The following is a 25,523-nucleotide window of genomic DNA, read 5'->3' as shown; positions in this document are numbered from 1 at the left end:
TTTAATGTTGTGTTATATTATTTTAAAAAAGAAAACACATAAATGCACAATAAAATATAAAAACATGTCCATAGACATCCAAGTAGCCTCAGTGGTTTTGTATTTACCTGCTAATTATTTATTTAATGTGTTTTTTTGTTGTTTATTTTTTCTTTTTTTTTTTTTGTGAAAGTGGTCTTAAATTTTTCTTTTATTTGGCCTTAAAAAGTCTTGTCTATTTATTTGTTTTATTTTTATTTTTTGGAAAGAATATTTTTTCTCTGTTTTGTCCACAAAATGACCCAAAATACTTTAAACAACAGCACAACCCTTAGAAGAAACTGTTGTTTTGTCCCTCAGACTCTGATTTTCATCCCAACAAAAACCAAATATGGTGCTACTTTGAATAAGGTCTATGTCTGCTTGGCCCCTGTTGATTGCAGCTTGCGGCTATAGTATATAATATTATGACCATCTTGCAATGAAATGCCTTTATGATCAAACATCAAAGATATAAAGTAGAAATATCTCACATCCAAGTTTCATGTAACACAACATAATGACCAGACTTTCATTCTGATAACAGTTACATCATGGAAATAAATAAATAAATAAATAAAATACAATTCCTACATTCATTGCCAAAACATCACATTCTGTGACAATACCAGTTGGTTATCATGACAGACAGGGAACTTTGTACAACAGTACTTGTCTATTGTTAACCAGTTGTTAATTTTTGCATTTCATGATTATTCATATGCACTTAAAGGCCCTAAGCATCTTGAACCCCTATAATCGCTGCTTGCAGCTATATTTATCTTTTTATTATTTTATTGTGCATTGTAGAGGGCGAAATGCCGAAAATGCTTTCAGTTTGTCTTTGGGGAACATTGACCTCAAAGCACTGAATTATTGGCTCATCTGTTGGCAAATTGGCAAGCGTCGACCCATCCTTGCTCTTGAAGGACTAGGCTATCTTTGGAGGCTCCTTATATACAATAACACGATTGGCTCACCTGTTGTGTTTAACGTCTCCTGTTTCACATCACCTCATTATTTCAACTGATCAGATTGTTATTAGTCCTAAATTACCCTTGTTTCAACTTTTTTGTATTATATTGCAATCATCAGATTTGAACTGTGTATTTTTTTTCCAAAAACAAAAATTAATAATAATAATAATAATAATAATAATAATAATGAAAGGTAAAACATAATATAATGTGTAGTTGTATTGCTTTCGATAAAGCACAGGGTGAATAGAATTTACAAATCACTCCTTTTTGTTTTTATTAGCATTTTCTATACTGTCCAATCTTTATTGGAATTCGAGTTTTAGAATGAACTAAATTTAGAAGTTTATGCAAGAGACAAAGCACTTGCAAGGGAAATAGTCAGCAATTGTGACCTCAAACAAACACCAACAAAATGGCAAAACCCAGTCAACCTCACCATCAATAACAGTCAAATACTCAATAGGAAGTTGCAGAACATCCCAATACCATACCCAATAAGTAATGTATAAATTATGTAGGTTCATGCACCATGAGAATTCTCTAATTCCTCTATGCATTTAATAGCTATCTCACTTACATGGATAACTAAGAATGTTGTGACAAGCCTATAGATTAGCATGACCTATTACATTACAGTTTTATGTGAAGTTTTCACTCATGATACAATCCTGAATAATACTATGTTCACAATCTAAAAGTCCCATGCCTGACATTTGCTAGTTAACTATACAGATTAAATGGCCTTTGGCCAGGCATCTTATTTTACCTATTTCTGGGTAAAGCAGGCAGTTTAATTGCTTTTTACCATCTCTTGCAGGCTTTGAATGGGAAGGCTTGTGTGTGGGTGGATTTAGCAAATGGATGAAGAAATGTAATTGTAAATTTCTGTACTGCCTCTGAAGTCCTTTGTAAAATTTCACATTTTGTGATCTGTTGTCCATTATGCTTTACAGACATTATCATACACCAATAAGCATGCATTACCCAATGATATCACAGCCAAAGAGATCCTGATAAGATGGCACACAACCATACGACGCAGCCTCAGAGCTGGAAGTTTTCACGGCCCTGCACGTAACACTGTATAAATTGAGAAAACTTATTGTTATAAGACAAACAACCTACAGTATAGGCTACCTTTATATTAAACCCATAAACCAATGATTAGCATAGCGATCTTCTGTATACATACTTCTAAATACTGAAATGAGATGTCTGATTATCTGTTTTTGACCCTTTATCCACTCCTCTCCTTTCCAGAATGTTGCAAAAATGTCCCAAAAGTATTTCTCTCTGCCCATGGGTCAGAGTCTGAACTCCAGATTTCCTCAAGGGAAACTCGGTCACATTGGTGAGAGTATATTGTATTGTAGCGCTGATAACAGATACCATCGATCTCTATCACTCTGGTCATCTCCTGTGATCCATGTAAAAATATAATGTCTTCTGCATAGACTGGAGATTAAACAGCAAGACCATTACAGTTTACCCCAATGCCATGACATCCTTGAATCATTGGACAGTGGCACATGGTCCAGCACATTGGATCTGCTGTATGGGTATTGGCAGGTAGAGATGGACAAAGACAGCAAGGCAAAGACAGCTTCTATTATCAGTTGGTCAAGGACACAATATGGTCTCTGGAATGCTGCAGTAACTAAGCTAAATTTAGGACCTAAAAAGGGCTAAAAAGTTAGGACCAGTGAACTAATGTATCAGATAGGGTCTCCCACCAAAATGTTACTTAGTTTAAACATCGAATTTGCAGGCTTTGCCTTGGTGTTAATTGATATTTGAGAAAAAACTCAATGGACTGGTCCCTGGCTTATTTATTGGTATTTAGAAGGTTGTTGGGTGGTGCACATTGTCTGAAAATATATATTGTGTTAGTTAAGGAACACTTATGTCTTGTTTGTTTCCACACACATCCATTTAAGGATTGAAGAAACCTATTTTTTATATGTAGCTCTGCATACATTATATGGCATGGTTGTCAGTATTGCTATTGCAGAATTTCTAATGCTTCTCTAATGGTGGATTGCTTTAAATATTACATTGATGTAGGTAGAGAGGAATTTCATACCTAGAGATTTTAAGATTCTGCATCTTTGAATGTGTGTTTTTTGGGTGTGGTAATGACAATATTGTTGTCATTTTAGGGGACAGTGATATTGAATCAGAAATTAACTATGCAACAATCAAGCCCAAGTTCCGGCAGTCACAGAAGTCCTTATCTAGAGCAATGATACCTCTCAGACCACTAGCCACTCTAAAGGAAGTGCTTTCCAATGTGAACATGGTGGATGAACAGAATGAGGAGCAAATGAGCTACATGACTTCACGTCTGAGGTCTAACTTCAGAAGTTCAGGACATCAGAACTTGCATCGGCCTTATAGCTCGTCAAGCAACATTAGTTACAAAGACTGTCACTCTGAGGGTGAAGAGCAGCAATCATCTCTAAACAACAGTGACATGCAATACCCATTGCTAAGGAGACCACAGGGGCTACCAAAGGAACAATGAGATCTGCAGGGTTGGATATTATAAACCAGTAGTTCTCAAACAAGGAGTGCCACTAAGGGGCCCCAGCAAACCTCCAAGATAACTTACAATTATTTTTAAAAAGTTAAGAAGCTATAGTATAACAATCAGTCAAAATTATTCTAGTTGCTGTTAATAAAAATTGAAAACAAGCAACTTTGTCATCATTACAGCAGAAGTACCAGAGGAAATATTTTGGCCTACATGTGGGGGCCTTCGTATATCATTTTGGACAGTGGGGGGCATTGCAATCAAAAAGGTTGAGAACCACCTGCTGTAAATGCAACTGGAATACTATTACTGAGATAAAATCACGTACTAAACTTTTCTGTGAAAAGTTACTGTATATATCCAATTTTACAACAATGTTGCCATGACAATGTAATGCCATAAACCCTTAAACCCTAAAACGGCCATAAAATCACAACTTAAACAACTTTACAGCTCATATAATGCACAGAAGAATTAATGTAGGTTCTTTTATAAAATTATAAACATCACATTTCTGCCTTTAAACCCTCCATAACTTGGCCCTCCATAAAGTGCCTCACTGTAACCTCGGTTTTTCCTTCTTATTTTTTTTCTTTTTTTCTTTTTTAGGGACGAGCCTAAATTATTTTTTTGTGGTAATCAAAATTATGCCACAAATGCTGTCAATGGAGCTTAACTTGCATTGAAACCAGAATATTCCTTGAACACTAAAGGGATCTAAAATTGTAAAGCCTGCCTAAATACAGTATATATTTATTTTTGGTCCTAGCCAGGGGACATTTGCTTCAGCTGCAATTTTAATCAATTTGGAATTATAGGGAATTGTTAGTAGACAGAAAAATAAATGTAATTCATGAACTTTTTATTAGTCATTTACTGAATAGAAACTTTGGTAAACTTTGTGTTGATTAAAAAAATATATTGATCTTAATGAGGTTTTAACACTGGATCTCTTAGAAGTTAATTAGACAATCTTATTAATCTGATTGTCATAGATGAATATACCCGTTCAAAAAAAAAAAAAACAATGTGTACACTTCTAAAAAAAATCAATGCAATTTGTTGTATGATCCATGAAAATTGCATTATTGTTTAGGACATAAATTTATTTGTGCATTTATAGCCCCTTAAAGAGTTAACATTTGCAAATATATAACATAAACTCATACATAAACATAAACAATGATACAACTGAAAAACAATTCTCATACACATTTGCTGATCTGTTCTCAAGTTTCTTGTAGTTTTATCAAAAACATTATTGCTAGCCTTGGGGGCAACTGTACTACTTTCATTTAGAAACACTTAAGGAAGTGATTATTTCGAAGTGCAAAAATGATAAATAGTGTTTTAAAAAGACAATGCCACATCGAGGTAAAACTCATCATGTACTTATATTGTTTTCCAGTTAAAATACTGCATTGATTTCTTGAGAGCACGTGACCTTACCTTTTATACTGGTAACTAACTTTTAGTTAGAAAGTTTAGTGTTGTAAGGAAACACAGATAAAAGTGTTTTAAACATAGGAATGACTTGATTTAAACTATTCATTGTTTTTGAAATGAACAGCACAATGTTCTGGTATTTTTTCAAAATATTCACAATCATACATATCAGAGGCATCAGACTCTTTCTGCTATGCATTTTGCAGTTACTTGCCGGCTCAGGAGGCATCCTTATTGATAATCATATCTCATGAAGTGGTCCCACATTGATGTCATGACTTGATGACATTCCAGTGCTGGTTTAAAGATCCAAACCGCAGTTAAACCCAGAAGTTCTCTAAAAAAACCTTCTGAAACATAACATCACCTGAGAGGAGTGATTAGCTCCAGGTGGATAGCTGCCACCACAGTCCTTCATCTTTCCTTCAATTTGAGTGGTTTTCTCCTTGTCTTTTTGTCACTGTTTGAGACTCTTGTATTTAATCTTTGTTATACTGTCCCATTTAGGAGTCCTCACAAGCAGCAAACCCACAGCTACCAGTGCCAGCACAACCCCCAAACTAGGAGGTCCACAGGGGCTGAATTCTTGAACCAGACCAGAGAGCAGTGGTGCAAGTACCCGTCCCACAGCTGTGACTGACTGCCCTGCCCCAATCAATGTCCCACTAGCCTGGGACCCCCTACGCTGCAGCTCCAAGTCAGTGATGCAGGTGCGTCCGATAGTGGTAGAGATGGCAAAGAAGGAGGAGGTGAGCAAAACCTGCCAGACACTGGGTGCTGTGGCATACAGGAAGATCAATGTGCAAGTGAGCACAGTAGAGTGCAGCAATAAAGCAGACATGTTGTTGCCATAGAGGTGGGTGACGGGCCCCACCAGGCAGCCAGCAAGGGCCCCCAGTGTACTGCTGTAGCTGATTAGATAGCCTGTTACCTTTGGCTTGAGCTGAAAGCGCTCCTCCATGGCTAAGGAGAAGTTACTGTAGTACAGCATAATAGCTACAGCCATTAGAAGACGCACCAGGAACACGTCCCACATATCAGAGGAAGCCAGCTTGCGGATCCGAATCCACACTGAGGTCAGCTGTCTCCAAGCAGGCTGGAAGAGGGACATGTCCATCCAGCTCCAACCTCGATCTGCTTGACTACAGACTGCAAATGCATTCTGATGCAGAATTTGTTTTTTGTCTGAGCACTTCTGTGGGTATGAGTTTTTTAACCCATCATAGAAATTGCTGGTTTTGGTATTACTATTAGCATTTGTGTCTATATGGTGATTTAGTGTTTCACTCCATGGTAACATCCAGACCAAACCTGAAAAGACAACATCTGGATAAGCAGACTGTCAAGTTAAACTACTACAAAAAACTGTTGGAACAGTTAGCTAATTATGGCTTGAAAGTGTATACAAATAGATAAATGATAAAAAAAAACAAAGATATTTAAAATATTATATAATCTGTAAGAAAACATTAGGTTTGTCTATAGCTTGTCTATCTTTTAAAGCTGTGTGTATCACAAAAAGGAATTGAAAAAATAATATATGTCCGAATTTGTGTACTGTCAGAGCATGTACTGCAGCTTATGAAGAACATCAATAAATGTTCATTAGTTATGAGGGTAATTAATTTGAATACATTCCTGGACAAACCTCATCCAGGAACGTGGGCACTGTCCTGTGATACAAATCTATGATGTACTGTAGCAACAATAACCTTGAAAATATGTAAAACACTCTGGTGCTGTTAAACAAATACAATTTAACCTCATGAAACAGTTGTAGGATATCTTGATAAACTTGGGAATTCATTTTTCCCTCAATGATGGCAAGTGGTCCAGGCCCAGAAGAAGCAAAGCAGCATCAAATCATGATGCTCCCTCCACTGTACTTCACTGTTGGAATGATGTTTTCATGTTGGTATACAGTGCCCTTTTTACGCTATATGTTTTGCTGCGTGTTCTTGCCAGACAATTCAACCGTGGTTTCATCAGTCCACAAACATTTTCCAAGTAGTGTTGTGGAGTGTCAAGGTGGAAATGTTTTTGTTGGAAAGCAGCGGCTTCCTTCGTGGTGTCCTGCCATGGACACCATGCCTGTTTAATGTCCTTATAGTAGACTCATGACCAGAGATGTTAACCAGTCCCAATGATTCCTTGAAGTCTTTAGCTTTCACTCTAGGTTTTTTTTTGTACCCTATTAAGCATTTTGCTGTGTGCCCTTTGAGTCATCTTGGCTGGACGGCCACTTCTATCTAGGGAGAGTAGCCACAGTACTAAATCATCTCCATTTATAGACAATTTGTCTAACTGTGGACAGATGAATATCTAAGCTCTTTAAGATAACTGTGTAACCCTTTCCAGCTTTATGTAAAGCAACAATTTTTGATCGTAGGTCTTCTGAGATCTCTTTTTGTGAGGTATGGTCTATGTCAGCAGATGCTTCTTGTGAATAGCAAACTCAAAACATTTGAGTGCTTTTTATAGGTCAAAGTAGCTCTAACCCACATCTCCAATCTTGTTTCATTAATTGGATAGCAGGTTTACCAACTCCTGACTCTAATTAGCTTTTGTTGACGTCATTAGCCAACCTACCAATGGAATTCTTATAATTGTCTCTGTATTTCAGGCTGGGATACAAGAAAGTATTAAAAATAATACACTACAGCTTAAAGGAATAACAAATATACTGACAATCTTGCTCACCTGCATTTAAAAGGAAAATGACTGCACAGACGAATGAGGACAAGTAGAAACCCCCCTCATGTTCAGTGAGGTATCCGCCCACCACCGGTCCCAGGATGAATCCCACACTTGAGGCTGCATTAAAGTGGCCCATTACTAGAGGCCGCTCTTTCTCAGACACAAGATCTGACAGGAGCGCTCGGCAGATAGACAGGGAGTGTTTAAATAGCCCTTTAGACAGAAAAGGGAATCACATAAAGGGGTGACTATCAGTAATTTCACATTTCCTAAATCATCAATATGTAACACAGTACTCCATACTCACCCACTGGTATCCTAGCCAGCACAAAAAGTGCAATACTAGTGGACAGACCGAGCAGGCTATATCCAAAGGCACTGAGCAAAAGGCATGTCAACAGTGAATAGCGCCTCCCTACCACATCGCTCCAACTTCCCTGCCAACCAGAGAATATGACACAAGACATATAAGTAATAAAGAATAAATGTAAAAGACACTGTATATAAAAAACTCATCATCATTAATTAAAAATAATGCACTAAGACTCAAGGTTTCCATTTGTATCACAAGACAGACAAATATTATAGGTGCACTCAGTAATTTTTTATGCATGTCGTCTTGGACTTACACTGACACCTCTGGATGCAGCATCATTCAAACGCAATAGTTTTCAGTTACTAATACCATTGTAGAAATTCACTATTCACTGTCAGTCATGATTAATTTGTGAATGTGTTCATTAACAGGGCAGTTACTGAGATTAAGCGAGTAGTATTTGCCTGGTCATGTGATCCCAACATGGCAGCCCCCATGAGGAGACCCTCTCCAAGGTTGCTGATCTGACTGGACTCTTCATCTCATGTAAGTGCTATATGATTTTATACATGCAATTTCAAAATGATTATTAATTTCTTAAGTAGTACATTTTTTTTTATGAGGAATAATTACTGAGTGCACCTTTAAGGGGGGCATTATTACAGATTTAATAGAGTAATATACACAAATTAAACAATTTGTCATCAAATTAGACATTTTTCTTGATATTATGAATTACAAATTGCTCTTATATATCCTAGTTTATAATTTAAATAGGAAGTTTGTGAAAGAGATTTAAAGGGGTTATGTTGTGATGGTAACCCTCATTCTGTTAAAAATGGCCACAAGACTTGCAATGTGCAACATTTATACACTGTGTTTTATTGTGTTTGTTTTTGCTACCCCTACCCAACCCCTAACCTTAGTAGCAAAAATAAATCTTGCGAGAGTCATATGAACTACCTTTAGGGCACTTTTTTGTCTGTTTGGAGCTTGGTATTTAAAAACACTGTCCATTTCGTTTAATAGAAAACAGCTGCTCGGACATTCTGCCCAAAATCTCCTTTTGTGTTTCACGGAAGAAAGAAAATAATACTTTTTGAAAAAAAATTATGACTTGCTCTAAGTCAGAGTTTCAGAGACTCATTTATTAAGGGAAATGCTCTCTCAGCACAAAAGCTAAAATTTATAGCCTTCAGGCAGGCAGATCGGACCTGACAAATCAAACAGCTCAGGCCCTGAGGCGAGCACTGCAGGCGTCTCCATACCAGCACTCATTAGAGTAAGGCATGAAGCACACACACAGACACACACACACACAACACACACACACACACACACACACACACACACACACACACACACACAGGCATAATGCAATAAAAACTTAAATTGAATTTAATATGTTCTGCCTGTTTCTGGCCTACAGGCAGGTCATAGAGACTGTCTGCTATCTCTATGCTTAACATCCAACAGAAGACAAACATCTCATTCACTTTCTAACAAGTCCCATGTCCCTTCAGTCTTTAACCAGTTTAAATATATGTGTGTGCCAATTGCAGATCTGCTAACATGAAGACTCATTTTACAGTACTGCACCCCTGATGTGAGAGCAATCTGCAGTTTAAGCGCACCCTGCAATGTTGATTATAATACACGATTACTGCGTTACGTGCTTTAATCTCTATTGAGACGGATCAGTGGAAGTAAACATGGATTTTTAAATTAAGAAAAGTTATAATCACATTACAGCAGCAATTGCTGCTCAAAAATATCACTACTTACAACCACAGTGCTAGAGAAGAGCTGTAATACTCCATAAGTAGATCCTGCAAGAATACAAAATTGTAAGTCTTTTAATCATTAGCACAGAGAAACATCACTAAACAAACTAATTTAAAAATATTTTTTTTGACAGTTCAGTGAAACAGTTGATCTAAGCCACCAGCCTTATGAAATCAGAGACACGGTGTAGGTAAAATGATGGTGTGATTTCATAGGCTTGCTTGTCTTTGCCCTAAACATTTCCAATCACCAGAAATGAAGTCATATCAATAAATATAAATTGAATAAGAATGCAAAAGCAGAAATGTAACTTGACTTTGGCTCTTTGAAACAGGATGTAGTTTAATAATTATACACTTAAGATTTACGCATTTTATTTGCATCAAAAAATTACATCAAATTGAATAGAGTAATCTTTTATAAAATTTATTTGTATATTTTACATTTTATTTAGTTTTATTTGGTTAAACATTACGCAATTCACTTTGATGGAATTTTGTTATTAAATTGAAATGTGCAAATCTTAAAACGTGTAGGAAAACAAAAGAAAAGCATAATGAATTTATTAATAACATTTATTAATACAAAAATAATTTCTACAATGACCATTCTTACACTAAAATCATCTGTAGCTACTAATATTGTATTGTTTGGATCTTTTCTATGGCATAAATAAAAATCAATATTCAGACTATGGCCTCTAAATTCTCATGAGAGAAGACATCCATCCTGCAAGACCAGAAACACATATCAATACTGATGTGGTAAATTAGTATATAGTGATTTTTACAAAAGGGATATTTCTGGCTCTAAATGCATTCAAGGTTTTGGAGCTACAGTATTGAAGTCAGAAGTTTACATACACTTAGGTTGAAGTCATTAAAACTCTTTTTTTTTTTTTTTTAACCACTCCACAGATTTAATTTTAGCAAACTATAGTTTTAGCAAGTTGTTTAGGACATCTACTTTGTGTAATTGAGTAATTTTTCCAACAATTGTTTACAGACTTTTAATTGACTATATCACAATTCCAGTGGGTCAGAAGTTTACATACACTAAGTTAACTGTTCCTTTAAGCAGCTTGGAATATTCCAGAAAATTATGTCAAGCCTTTAGACAATTAGCCAATTAGCTTCTTATTGGAGGTGTACCTGTGGATGTATTTTAAGGCTTAGGGTTAGGTGTAAGATGCTGGAGGAAACAGGTAGACAAGTATCTATATCCACAGTAAAACAAGTCATATATCTACATAACCAGAAGGGTTGCTCAGCAAGGAGGAAGCCACTGCTCCAAAACCACCATAAAAAAGCCAGACTACAGTTTGCAAGTGCACATGGGACAAAGATCTTACTTTTTGGAGAAATGTCCTCTGGTCTTATGAAACAAATATGGAACTGTTTGGCCATAATGACCATCATGTTTGGAGGAAAAAGGGTGAGGCTTGCAAGCCGAAGAACACCATCCCAGCCATGAAGCATGGGGGTGGCAGCATCATGTTGTGGGGGTGCTTTGCTGCAGGAGGGACTGGTGCACTTCACATAATAGATGGCACCATGAGGAAGGAAAATATGTGGCTATATTGAAGCAACATCTCAAGACATCAGCCAGGAAGTTTAAGCACGGTCGCAAATGGGTCTTCCAAATGGACAATGACCTCCAAAGTGGCAAAATGGCTTAAGGACAACAAAGTGAAGGTATTGGAGTGGCCGTCACAAAGCCCTGACCTCAATCCAATAGAAAATTTGTGGGCAGAACTGAAAAAGCGTGTGCGAGAAAGGAGGCCTATAAACCTGGCTCAGTTACACCAGTTCTGTCTGGAGGAATGGGCCAAAATTCCAGCAACTTATTGTGAGAAGCTTGTGGAAGGCTACCCAAAATGTTTGACCCAAGATAAACAATTGAAAGGCAATGCTACCAAATACTAACAAAGTGTATGTAAACTTCTGACCCACTGGGAATGTGATGAAAGAAATAAAAGCTGAAATAAATCATTCTTTCTACTATTATTCTGGCATTTCACATTCTTAAAATAGTGATCCTAACTGGCCTAAGACAGGGAATGTTTTCTACGATTAAATGTCAGGAATTTTAAATGTATTTGACTAAGGTGTATGTAAACTTCTGACTTCAACTGTCAAACTGTCCTCTTTCACATCATGAGGCTCAGTGCAAGTAGTCCATTTAATTCTGAGGTTTTCTCCAGTTATTATTCCTCCGTTTGCATCCTATAATATAGTTAATTCCCTCAAGCACCAGCGATATAAACAAAGACAACACATTCATAAGAAGCTGGTAGTGTAAATGGACTGTATGCAATGAATTACTTTCTTTTGTTTATTAAATGCGTCCTTGATGATTGTCGGGCATGTTTCTATGACAGTGACGCTCCTTTTATACGCATGGAAAATGTGATTCGCATCAGAATTTGCCGTTAAATTACAGAGAATGTAAGTATTATTAATCATTTTCATCGACTAACATACAAATCATGGCTAGTATTAGGCTAACAGTGATTGTATCGGCACGCACTTCACTTTTACTGGTCGATTTTGATTTTGAAAAATTAAATACATGTATTAAAACACGAAAGAACTGAACCAAACATATTTATAAATTGAAAACAAAACAAAAATGAAATCAAAATAACGAAGTGGTCAAAAAATCATTTTACTCTCTCCAACTTCTTCCACCGGCCTGTTTTGCAGTGACTTAAAAATCACTCTATGACAACAGGTGGAAAAATACCTTTAGGCCTACAAATTAGACCATAAATACAACTGTAAATTTAAACGTAATAATAATAATTGAAAAATAAACTATGACCTATAGATAACACAAACCTGATAAATTTTTGTTTCCTATAAGACGGCTACAACTCTCATCGTCAGGGACATCATTTGATATTCCACAAGATTTTCAGAGTTTGGACATGAACTTTATTACCACCTGCTGGTGGAATCTCTAAACTGCAAATGCAAGAACTGAGTTTAAACTTTGCGCTAAGATGTGGTTTTCAAGCATTTTAGCACAATGACCTATTTCTCAGGAAAATAGCTAATTGCACTTTGCTCCACTTCATTAACATTAATACACCCATAGTTTGTGTACATACACCCATAATAGCGCAAACACTTCCACCCACGCCCACTTGTGCTTGCGCTGGCATGAAAATTGCAATTAGAATTAGCGCTCTCACAAAAATTGGATAAGACGTTGCGCACGGTCGTTGCGCGTAGAGCTGCGCTGTGCGTGCTCACGAAAATAGAGCCCAAATACTCAAAGCCTCAGTGCCACCATGAAATTCAACAACAGAATCAGAGAGACTTACCTACAATCCCAGCCACTGTTGGGCTTGCTCCCAGATCTTTTACATGATGACTCAGCAAAGGGATGATCATACTGACCCCAAAGAGGTCCTGAACAAAGAAAACACAATATGGATTTTTAAGAGAGCAAAGTAAACACAGCTCAACAAACATATGTCTAGTATTCCCTCTTATGTGCATGTTACAGTCAATTTAACTTGAAACAGTGAGCATACAGAACTTTATTTACTAATTAGTAATTACATGAATTCTGAATTGCACTGCAGGCCTTTTCGGTATATGTTTTGTTGTTTGACTATTTATTTTTATTTTTTTTTAATAAATAGTTTTTAATAATTCATTTCTATTACACATTTTTAAAATACATTTTGCACTTTATTCCTCATGGTTCTACATTATATTGTTATTGTATATTACACAATATTATATTCTATACTGTCAGTTGATGGACTTGTAACGTGAATCATAAGTTGATTCAGGACTGAACTTTTCCAAAAGTACAGAAAGCCTATTCAGAATCATTAAAATAGTGAGTTTTCCTGACAACTAAACAAGTGTATTGTCACCAGGAAGTACTATTACAATAAGGAAGAAAATGAATGAATGAATGAATGAATGACATTTCTCTTTTTATAATAAAAAAGACATTGTTGGTTGGCTCATAAACTGTAGGCTAAGGACAGTTTTGAAATAACATATTAGTGACTCTAAATTCACTGCCTGGTTTCAGCTTGTGCTAAAGGCTTGTACAGGTTAATGCATGCAGCATATACACTTTTAAGACTTCCAGTCATTCACACATACTTTCCAGTCAAGTACTTCTGATAATTATGTTTAAAGGCAAGTAAGTTTAATTTTTTCTCTTTAAGGCTTATATATTATCAATAAGACATTTACTGCCAATATTCATTTCTTTGTTAACTTTTAGTGCATGCATACTAAGTGACATCCCTTCAGTGGGATGCACAGATTGTGCAAAAACTCTACACAACTAAGCCTGTGTTTTTTCAAGAGCTGTTCTGCAGTCAGGCCAGCCAAGGACTTGATTGAAGTCACACTGTTCCTCGATAGTGTCACGGCACTTTCTATTAAAACTAAAAGTCTGAACTTTGCCGAATTAAAACTGTGAAGAACTCAAGTGTGTGTGAGAGGGAAAGAAGAGGAGAATGAGGCAATTCTTTTTCCCATGGGTGTTGTCTCAATTCAATTATGAAAGCCCACTGCCTGTAAAAAGGATTTCAATTGATGCAAAAAAATATAAGTTGCCATGACATCAATGGCATACCAATTTAAATATGGAAATCTGACACAATCAAAAGAGAAAATGTTCTTTGTTTACAGTATCATGAAGACCACTAAATAATGAACTTAAGAGGTCACGTGATAGGTTGAGAGAGGTAAAATATTATTATAATTTAACAGACATACTAGTACAAAAACATTTTCGTCCCCCAACAATTCTAGCAAATTCTCTTTAATCTCCAGCAAATGTTAAGACAGACATGGTAATGTTTCATTTCTTTTCAAGTCCATATATGACACAAACATAGGCTATATATTATATAGGCTATGTGTCAGGCATTATTATCAGAGTGTTTCACATGTGCAGACAAGGAGCATCAGATCTATGTAAACTTATGAAAGATTGACAGTATCACGTGATATGTCATTGCGTTCAGTGCGATACAGAAGACCTCTAACCATCGTCAAATACAAATGAAGAAACTCACCATGAATCCGACCACGTATATACATCGTATAATGCGTGTTGGTCTTCTTCGTTTGTCAGTAATGGCACATTTGGAGTTATTCATTCTCCCGCATTGACATGACAGACAGCTGTGTAGCCAGTGCGGAAGCGATCTGCGGCGTTGCTATGCAGCTCTTTACGAAAGATTCAGGTTTAGACCATCTGTCCCTTTAAAGTGCGATGTGTTGTGAGAGTCATATCCTCCTGGAAATCACGAATTTTCTGGATTGAATGCATTCAATCGCTTTACGAAATGTTTTTTTTTTTTTTTCTCTCATTTCTTGAGTAATAATGGGTAAGTTATCTCCTGGTTGAATGTGGAGTGCAACGTACTTCATGCAAAGGAGCCCCCATTTATGGTACAGTCCGCGTTATTTTTTCTCCCACCCGTATTCTGGCAGGTCCCGCCTCCTGCGTTCTGATTGGCTACTGGAGGTCCTTACATGCGGTCTGCGATTGGGCAGTTGAGAAGTCGTTCATATAGTCTTAGTAACCATAAACAGAAGGACATCATAGTTGCAGAAAAACAAATTGGTTAACATTAGACAAGACAAAACTATCATAAAAAACTAAATAAGTTGTTTACAGCTTTGTCGATTAATCTTATATTGGGACGATGTAACACCGCAGCTTTCAGTGTATGAACGTGTGTGTGTTTACTCTTTTCTGTCCTATACAACTGATGGACCTATTTACTATACAGTATATTCCATACAGCTCAATATACGATATGTAACATAATTTGTCACTTCTTTTATTTAACTTACTATCATTAATTAATTCTACAATTAGTTTTATATATATATATATATATATATATATATATATATATATATATATATATATATATATATATATATATATATATAATTTAGAACGTTTAACCATAGGCAGAGTGCTTAAACTTCAATTAAATGATCAAGATGTGTGTTTGTGAAGCAAACTTAATATCAAGACATTAAAAGTCATGTAAATTCAATGAAAATGTTTATTAAAACTAATATTATTTCAAATGAACAATTAGATTAAAAGGATAGTTCACCAAAAAATTAAAATTCTCTTATTACACATCCCGGATGTGTATGACTGACTTTCTTCTGCTGAACACAAATGAAGGTTTTTAGAAGAATATCTCAGCTCTGTAGGTCCATACAATGCAAGTGAATGATGATCAAAACTCAGAAGGTCCAAAAAGCACATAAATGCAGCATAAAGATAATCCATAAGACACCAGTGTTTAAATCCATGTCTTCAGAAGTGATATGATAGATGTGAGTGAGAAACAGATCAATACTTTTTTCACTATAGTGGAAGTGAACGTGTTGATTTACGGTACAAAAAAGGACTAAAATATTTCTCTGTTTCTAGGAATATGGTAAGAAATAATTTAAGTTTTATATTTCTTATCTTACAGAAGAGTGAGAAATACACTGTCAACTGTGAATTAAAAATGTTGTTTTCCAACCTTGCTGTCTTAAAATTATAATAATGGATCTGTCTCCATATATTATTCAGTCAATTCAAGTTCTGCTTTAAAATTTATAAAATTACCTTGAAATATTTTCAGTTCCAAGGGTGGCTATGTGCTTACCATCAATTGACTGTATACTTACCAATATTGCAGTCAGAACTTCAACAAAAAAATCTATCTACATTACTGCTGCCTGGCTTCAAATTTAAGCTTCCTCCCCTAAGGAAATAAACAACTGTTTAATTTCACTTTTACAAATACCTTTTTTTAGATAAATGGATGTTTCTGTAACTATAGGCACTTGACCTGATTTTATTTATTTATTTATTTTTTTATAAAAATTTCCATACGGTCTTCTTTCTCTCTAAAACTGAATTTCTTCACATTCCATCTCTACGCAATAATGTATTTCTTTTCCAGCATTCTCAGAAAAGTCTGAAATAGTTAATTACAAAAAAATACATATTCTCTCATGGGAAGTGGTGGTTACCTTGATATTTTATATTCTTATATTTGGCATACACTGAAACCATAAAAAAAACAAAAAAAACAAAAAACATACATATATGTAAATCATATTCATATCACTCATTATTGTTCAGGACAAAGTGATATGTGACATATAACTAACTATTTTCTTTCCAGTACATTTATTCAAACACAAACAGTTTTTCTACTGTCGGAATGACAAAGTGTCAGAAGTTATAGAATCAATAACCATCCAATCAGAAGGCGTCATCAGCTGGTGACATATAGACAATTTTCATCCAATCATTTGACCTCTAAATATACCAATCGCGGGAGTTGCCAGAATACGGGTGCGCATACACGCGCTGTATCTGAACTATCCATTTAGTCATTGCAAAGGACCACATAGCTTGTATGTCTACTCTTGTTTTCTGTTTTACCATTTTTTGGTCAAGTGATATGGTATTCAGATATTAAGGGTGTTAACTCTAAAGTGCACATTTCTATTTATTTATTTTTATTTAATTTTTTTGTCATGAAGTAGTCTTTTCATCTGACATTCCATGAATTCCTCGAGATCTTTGAGAGATCATGAGATCTACTGTAATTATTTTCACATTTATATACATACAACAGTTAGTTCCAGTCCTCAAATCTGATTGGACGAGAGACATTCCATGAGCACTGATGGTCTGACACAATCAGCACTCGGACGCTTCACTGTTTGTATCACTCCGCTTGTGTTCGTGCCATTCTAAACTCAAGTGTAAGAGCAGTGCAGATGTGTTAAGAGCTACGGTTTGTCTTTTTTTTTTTTTTTTACATGTATTTTCTTGACATTACATATATTAGCCAGCAGGTGGTGGCAAAAGATCATTTTTATGTGTAAAATGAGCCAGGTGATGTGAAGTGAATCAGCGTCAGCCAGTGTTTACATACAGCACTATATGATCGCTTGTATTACTACTACACTACTAAAGCTAGGAAATAGCTTTAAACGGTTTTAAACGAACAACTTCAGCATTACGGCTGAGAGACAGAACAGACTGATTGATTACAGAACTCAAGGCGCTTACCTCTTACTGGAGTTTCCACATTGGATACATACTGTTTAAAATGGAGGAGATTGCGGTTTCTATAGTGATCGACTCTTGCGCACCTACTACCGCAAAATAGAGATGAATACTCCCTCTTGGACGAGATATATCCAGCTGCAGACCCGCAGCACCAGCAGTTTCAGAGCAGCAGCACCAAAACGCGCCACCTACAGTTTTGGAGCATAATTTTCTTTTATTACATGCGAAATGTCATACTTTTAAATAAGGCCACTTTTCAGTTCGTACATGAATAAGTTATAATGATACAGTAAAGTACAGTACAATAAGCATTTTAAAACATTAATCTTGTGTAATATTATTGTATAATGTTATCCGTTTCATTGTATTATGCGAGCATTATTTCCTGTTCGTGATGTTAGAAATAATGCTTAAAGAAACTTGTGCATTTAATATGAAATATACTTTAATCACAACATTCAAAGTAAACGTTTATTCCAAAGCCAAGTACTTGTGCTGCATGCACTTTTCTATATGAAAACTAAAACATTTCAATAAAAATATAACTAGATATTATTATTAAAAACAAAAACAAAATACAAACAGCAACATAATTTTAAAAGAAACAAACTTTATACAACAAATAATTAAATTAAAATTCCTCAAATGAACAATTCACTCTTAGGCCCATTTTGTCATGACATTCCTGCAAAAATATCTCCATGTCTTCCCTGAACATAAAATGAAATGTGAAGGGCTCTTTGGAAGCTTCTGATTGTTCCAGGAGATTGTTGAGGGCCTTTTCCTTGTCCTCTTCATCCAATGTAAGGAAAAGAGGCTCTTCCACTGGGCACCTGAGCAGATGTCTGTTGGAATGGAGCCATTTCACAGCTTCTGTCGGATTACTGGGAGCTCCTTCATTAGAGAATGTTAAAGAAAAATGTAATTATAATATTTATTATAAATGTAATATTTGCAAAGATTTATTTACACTGATATATATGTGTGTCTATATTTGAGACATACCTCACTGCTGTGAAACGTAGCTTGTTCTCCACTTGGAAGGGCCTCATGAATGGTTTCTCTACTGTAACATACATTTCTTGGTTAATTTAGAATTGGTCAGAAGGGGGTGCAAATGTAATGGTGGGCTGGAGGCAATGTCCAGTATCTATCTACCTTTCAGAGAAACCCCAAAGTTCTCCAGAGGAATAAGAGTCCACCATATCCGTATGTTTGGAAAGTCGCACTGGAAGACAAAAATATAGAGAAATCTTGAAATATCAACTGCTACAACATCATAAAGGTCAATTACTTGAACTGTAATTACTTACAGATGTAAAATCAAAGGGTGCTCCCAAAACAAAATGTAGGGCATACTGAAAAACAACAAAATCAAGAAAATTCTCTCTGTAAATGTCATAAATAAAAAATTGCTTCCTTATTCCTTCTTTAACTACTACTTAAGAAGCACACCAATCATTGGTTTATTTATATCAAAACATAATTTGTTTCACCATCAACATGAAGAATCCACAGTCCACACCACCAATTTGTTGGGGGACATCCTAAAAAAGGAGAAGCATGATGTTAAGTGTAAGGGTTTGACACTTGTCCCAACTTTAGCAGACTTCTTTATAACCAACCTTGTTTTTCAGTAGCATCCATGTGCCAGGAGCAATTTTGGCTGTCATCTTACTGCAACAAAATTACACAAATAATAAAAACAGATTTCTTAATATGCAAAGTTACATTGTGTGGCACAAACAGTTTGAAGCTCTGAATCTATGCAAAATCACAGCAGTCACCAGTATTTGGGTCTTTCTTGTAACAACTGTCACAGCATGCAAAATCAGAACATCATGCAAATAACCATTAACCAAGCTTCTTAAACTCTTGAATGGCACACTTTGAATGGCAAAGCTTGAACGCAATATTACGCAATATTAATATTTTTACACTGGTAAAATATTATGCTATAATATATTGTGACTACATATATTAAACAAATAACTCAAGATATTCATACCTCCATGGACAACTGCCTTGTTGAAGTGGCTTTGAAGATGACTTTTGAATTTGACCAGTTTGGCTGGCTTAAACACGCTGGCCAAGCAAAAAGGGCAGTGGTAATTGCTGCAACACTTGTTGCACTGTTGCAGCTGAGGTAATGCGTCACCTCTCTGAATCATTATATGTCTCTACAAGAGATTAAATAAAAAGCACCACACAATTATCTCAACTTTGACAAATGCGTTTAAAAAACTCAATGGTAAGGTAACATTAGCTCACAAACAATGCATATAACAGATGAAAGTGGAACAAACTATTTATATTCATAAATAACAAACGTCTTCAAAACTTCATCGCAAGGCCCATTTACAGCACACGATCCGAAAAGTAACCGAACAGTCCAAAGAAAAAAATGTTCTGTACAATAAAGCATGACAACAAATTCAAGCTTCAATAAGATGATAAAGCCATGCACAGATTCAGTATTTAGCAGTTAATGCTTAACTTAATATATACGATAATTATTCACCAGATAATGGCAAAAACATTACAAACAACTCACCAAGCTCTCCGCCATGCTTTTCTCGTTGTCAATAACTCTGCCCCTCACTTCCGTTCTGTGGCTGCGGTTCTGAAACTGCTGGTGCTGCGGGTCTGCAGCTGGATACTATTGGGCTTGGATGGCTATTTTTCCACTGAGAAAGCTGATCTTCAGAAAGCTGACAGCATCTCTGCTTGGGAGTGGCAACAGGTGATCGCACACACTCCATCTCTCTCTCTCTCTCTCCACACACACACACACACACACACACACATCCATCCATACATCCTTGTTTATCCAATAACTTGTTAGAAACATCACAAGCCGTGATACTATTTCTGAAGTGAAATTTTTGAATTACTAACTGAGGCTTGGACACCTCATTTGGTTTGAACCAGCAATGGCAGATTCTGAACAGTCCTGTAAGAAAGTAGTTCCATACAAAAATGAGTTTTTATGACCGTTCTCAGTTTTTCCCAAACAATTTTAAATTTACTTGTTCATTGAAATGTTGTATATTAGCAATATCGAATGAATGTGCGGCCGAATCACAGCAGTGCTGATATAGGGCCATATCGCACTCTTGTTCATGTGATATTGCTTAAATTCAACATATATATATATATATATATGTTGAATTTAAGCATATATACTGTATATATATATTTTGAGTTGTATGTATTAATAGCAAACTGTCATGTGCTATAAAGAATAAATGCATCCCAATTGTATCTATAAATATTAGATCCAAATAATGGCATATAACTGTATCTCATTTGATAGAATTGTGTCTGAATAAATGAAAAAAATTTAATAAAAAAAATCAATATATATAATATTTTAGCCTAGTTTTAAGCATTTAAATTTCATAACAAAATTCCATCAAATTGAATTGTATATTTAACAACATTATATTAACAAAACTTCAAATATTTTTATGTTGTTACAGATTACTCAATTCAGTTTGATGGAATTTTTATGAAATTAAAATGTGAATCTTAAAATGATTTTTTTTTATTTGTTTTTTTATGGTATTGACTTCAGGCAGTTTCTAAATAATTTCTTATAATTATAATACTTTTAAAAACAATGTGATTATTCAGAGAGAGAAAAAAAATGTGCCACAATATATACAGTAAATAAACATTTCCCATTTGTAAAAAAAAAAAAGAAAAGACATATACAGGTGCATCTCAATAAATTAGAATGTCGTGGAAACTTGTGTATTAAATAAATTCAATGCACACAGACTGAAGTAGTTTAAGTCTTTGATTCTTTTAATTGTGATGATTTTGGCTCACATTTAACAAAAACCCACCAATTCACTATCTCAAAAAATTAGAATACATCATAAGACCAATAAAAAAAACATTTTTAGTGAAATGTTGGCCTTCTGGAAAGTATGTTCATTTACTGTATATGTACTCAATACTTGGTAGGGGCTCCTTTTGCTTTAATTACTGCCTCAATTCGGCGTGGCATGGAGGTGATCAGTTTGTGGCACTGCTGAGGTGGTATGGAAGCCCAGGTTTCTTTGACAGTGGCCTTCAGCTCATCTGCATTTTTTGGTCTCTTGTTTCTCATTTTCCTCTTGACAATACCCCATAGATTCTCTATGGGGTTCAGGTCTGGTGAGTTTGCTGGCCAGTCAAGCACACCAACACCATGGTCATTTAACCAACTTTTGGTGCTTTTGGCAGTGTGGGCAGGTGCCAAATCCTGCTGGAAAATAAAATCAGCATCTTTAAAAAGCTGGTCAGCAGAAGGAAGCCTGAAGTGCTCCAAAATTTCTTGGTAAACAGGTGCAGTGACTTTGGTTTTCAAAAAACACAATGGACCAACACCAGCAGATGACATTGCACCCCAAATCATCACAGACTGTGGAAACTTAACACTGGACTTCAAGCAACTTGGGCTATGAGCTTCTCCACCCTTCCTCCAGACTCTAGGACCTTGGTTTCCAAATGAAATACAAAACTTGCTCTCATCTGAAAAGAGGACTTTGGACCACTGGGCAACAGTCCAGTTCTTCTTCTCCTTAGCCCAGGTAAGACGCCTCTGACGTTGTCTGTGGTTCAGGAGTGGCTTAACAAGAGGAATACAACAACTGTAGCCAAATTCCTTGACATGTCTGTGTGTGGTGGCTCTTGATGCCTTGACCCCAGCCTCAGTCCGTTCCTTGTGAAGTTCACCCAAATTCTTGAATCGATTTTGCTTGACAATCCTCATAAGGCTGCGGTTCTCTCGGTTGGTTGTGCATCTTTTTCTTCCACACTTTTTCCTTCCACTCAACTTCCTGTTAATATGCTTGGATACAGCACTCTGTGAACAGCCAGCTTCTTTGGCAATGAATGTTTGTGGCTTACCCTCCTTGTGAAGGGTGTCAATGATTGTCTTCTGGACAACTGTCAGATCAGCAGTCTTCCCCATGATTGTGTAGCCTAGTGAACCAAACTGAGAGACCATTTTGAAGGCTCAGGAAACCTTTGCAGGTGTTTTGAGTTGATTAGCTGATTGGCATGTCACCATATTCTAATTTTTTGAGATAGTGAATTGGTGGGTTTTTGTTAAATGTGAGCCAAAATCATCACAATTAAAAGAACCAAAGACTTAAACTACTTCAGTCTGTGTGCATTGAATTTATTTAATACACGAGTTTCACAATTTGAGTTGAATTACTGAAATAAATGAACTTTTCCATGACATTCTAATTTATTGAGATGCACCTGTAGGTATGAAAAGGGAATAAGAAAAGGTAGAGAAAGATAAACTGTACTGTAATAGAATGAAATACATTTCTGGTGGGGTGAGCTCATTAAAGATGAGAAATCAAAATGATTACTTCATTTATCCATTTTATTGGTTGCAGTTTTTTTTAAACCACATTAACTTAGTTTAGATACACTCACTGATCACTTTATTGGGTACACCTGAACATCTACTTATTCATCTGATTATCTAATCAGCCAATCATGTGGCAGCAGTGCAATGCATAACGTCAGGCAGATATGGGTCAGGAACTTCAGTTAATGTTCACATCAACCATAAGAATGGGGAAAAATTTTGATCTCAGTGATTTTGACTGTGGCATGATTGTTGGTGCCAGACAGGCTGGTCTGAGTATTTCTGTAACTGCTGATATCCTGGGATTTTCATGTGCAACTGTCTCTAGAGTGTATAGAGAATGGTGCAAAAAACAAAAAACATCCAGTGACAGTTCTGTGAGCGAAAATGGCTTGTTAATGACAGAGGTCAGAGGAGAATGGCCAGACTGGTCCAAGCTGACATGAAAGTGACAGTAACCCAAATAACCACAAGTTACAACAGTTCTATGCAGAAAAGCATTTCTGAACATACAACACATCAAACATTGAGGCGGATGGGCTACAGCAGCAGAAGACCCCTCCGGGTACCAATACTGTCAGCTAAGAACAGGAAACTAAGCCTGCAGTGGGCACAGGCTCACCAAAACTGGACAGTAGATATTTGGAAAAACATCGCCTGGTCTGACAAATCTGGATTTCTGCTGAGGTACACAAATGGCAGGCCCGTTGCAGCCTCAGTTTTCTGTTCTTGGCTGATAGAAGTGGAACCCGATGTGGTCTTCTGCTGTTGTAGCCCATCCGCCTCAAGGTTCGACGTGTTGTGCATTCTGAGATGCTATTCTGCTCACTGCAATTGTACAGAGGGGTTATCTGAGTTACCGTAGCATTTTTGTCAGCTTGAACCAGTCTAACCATTCTCCGTTGACCTCTCTCATCAACAGGGCGTTTCTGTCCACAGAACGGTCGACGGAAATGGATGTTTGGATGTTTATTCCACCATTCTGAGTAAACTAGAGAGAGTTGTGTGTGAAAATCCCAGGATATCAGCAGTTACAGAAATATTCAAACCAGCCTGTCTGGCACCAACAATCATGCCACGGTCTGAATCACTGAGATCACATATTTTTCCCCATTCTGATGGTTGACGTGAACATTAAATGAAGCTCCTGACCTGTATCTGAATGATTTTATGCATTGCACTGCTGCTGCATGAATGGCTGATTAGAATCGCATGAATAAGTAGGAGTATTCCTAATAAAGTGGTCACTGAGTGTAAATTTGACTTAAAATCTTTTTTCTCTCCCACTCATGGAGGATGGAGAACATTGGGCCTAATCACTATAGTACATGTACTATTCTGTAGTATTCTAAATTCTACTTACAAATATCATCCTGTAGTTAATAGCCAACACTACTGTTGGCTATTGCATATTGTATTTCTAAAGTATTGTACTTTGTATAATGCAACTCCGTGGTTGTGGTCATTTCCACACTGTGAACTACTTTAGCCTATAACTTGAGCTCCATCTACTGGCAAACATTTCCCAATATTCACCAGCCTGTAATAAGTTATGTTGGGTCACTTGAGTTGTGGGTGATCAAGCAAGGATGGATGCCATGCCTTTGAGAACTCCCTCTATATTACCTGCTATTTATATGTCTCACATAACCTTACAATGCCTTGATGTATAGACCTCACAGTTTTCTGGGCAATAAAGTCTGTAATGGTTGTCGCTACTCTCATGTTATGGTGTCAGGTAAGCATGAATTGCATTCAACACAAGCTTGTATCACTGTAATTTTAGAGTGAAACTGCCATCTGGAAATGTGTTTACAAATCCTCTCAAGTCTTGGATATGGAATTGGGGAAGCCAAAACACTCCACCATCCCAGTAAATCTGATACAGCAAACATTTGCATAACACACTCACATGGACCAACACAAGTAGACCTAACATCCTGTGCTAAAGGAATGCTTTTGACCATACTAAAACATATTATAACTTAATTTAAGATAATAAGTCCAAATCAGAAGTAAAGGGACACAAATGTTGTCTTTCTGTGTGGATGAAAAGCATGTTGTTTCTCTATATTATAGCAGGTTGAAGTGTGCACAGATACAATTAGCTGCACATGGAACTCTGCTCCTGCTCCACTGTGCAGACATGACACTGACAGTCATTAGGGATAGTGACTATATTGGCTAAAGTTACAACACCACCCAAGGCTTCCAACACTTGAAATCATCAATGGACATCTGCTGCAATTATTTTTATTTATAGCTTGTATAATATTTCTC

At 36.3% G+C, this 25,523-nt stretch overlaps 2 protein-coding genes across 2 annotated transcripts in view; one reads left to right on the top strand and one right to left on the bottom strand.

The window, feature by feature from the left end:
• LOC127448468 (MIT domain-containing protein 1-like) overlaps positions 1-11,486 on the top strand; it is a 202,494-nt gene extending 191,008 nt beyond the window's left edge. The window contains exon 8 of the transcript XR_007898530.1: positions 11,470-11,486. The gene's annotated coding sequence lies outside the window, so the exon portion shown is untranslated. The remainder of the gene's footprint in view (positions 1-11,469) is intronic.
• LOC127448460 (major facilitator superfamily domain-containing protein 9-like) lies at positions 4,440-14,965 on the bottom strand. Its single transcript, XM_051710995.1, has 6 exons — positions 14,832-14,965; positions 13,104-13,191; positions 9,776-9,819; positions 7,982-8,111; positions 7,678-7,887; positions 4,440-6,288 (listed from the first exon to the last, which is right to left on the bottom strand). The coding sequence occupies exons 1-6, from the start codon at positions 14,913-14,915 to the stop codon at positions 5,435-5,437; spliced, it is 1,410 nt and encodes a 469-aa protein (XP_051566955.1). The 5' UTR covers positions 14,916-14,965; the 3' UTR covers positions 4,440-5,434.
• Positions 14,966-25,523: the final 10,558 nt, after the last annotated feature.

The sequence above is a fragment of the Myxocyprinus asiaticus genome, chromosome 11, assembly GCF_019703515.2.
Source record: "Myxocyprinus asiaticus isolate MX2 ecotype Aquarium Trade chromosome 11, UBuf_Myxa_2, whole genome shotgun sequence".
NCBI lineage: Eukaryota > Metazoa > Chordata > Actinopteri > Cypriniformes > Catostomidae > Myxocyprinus > Myxocyprinus asiaticus.
Note: the sequence above shows the minus strand (reverse complement) of the source record. Positions and strands in the feature narration are given on the sequence as shown.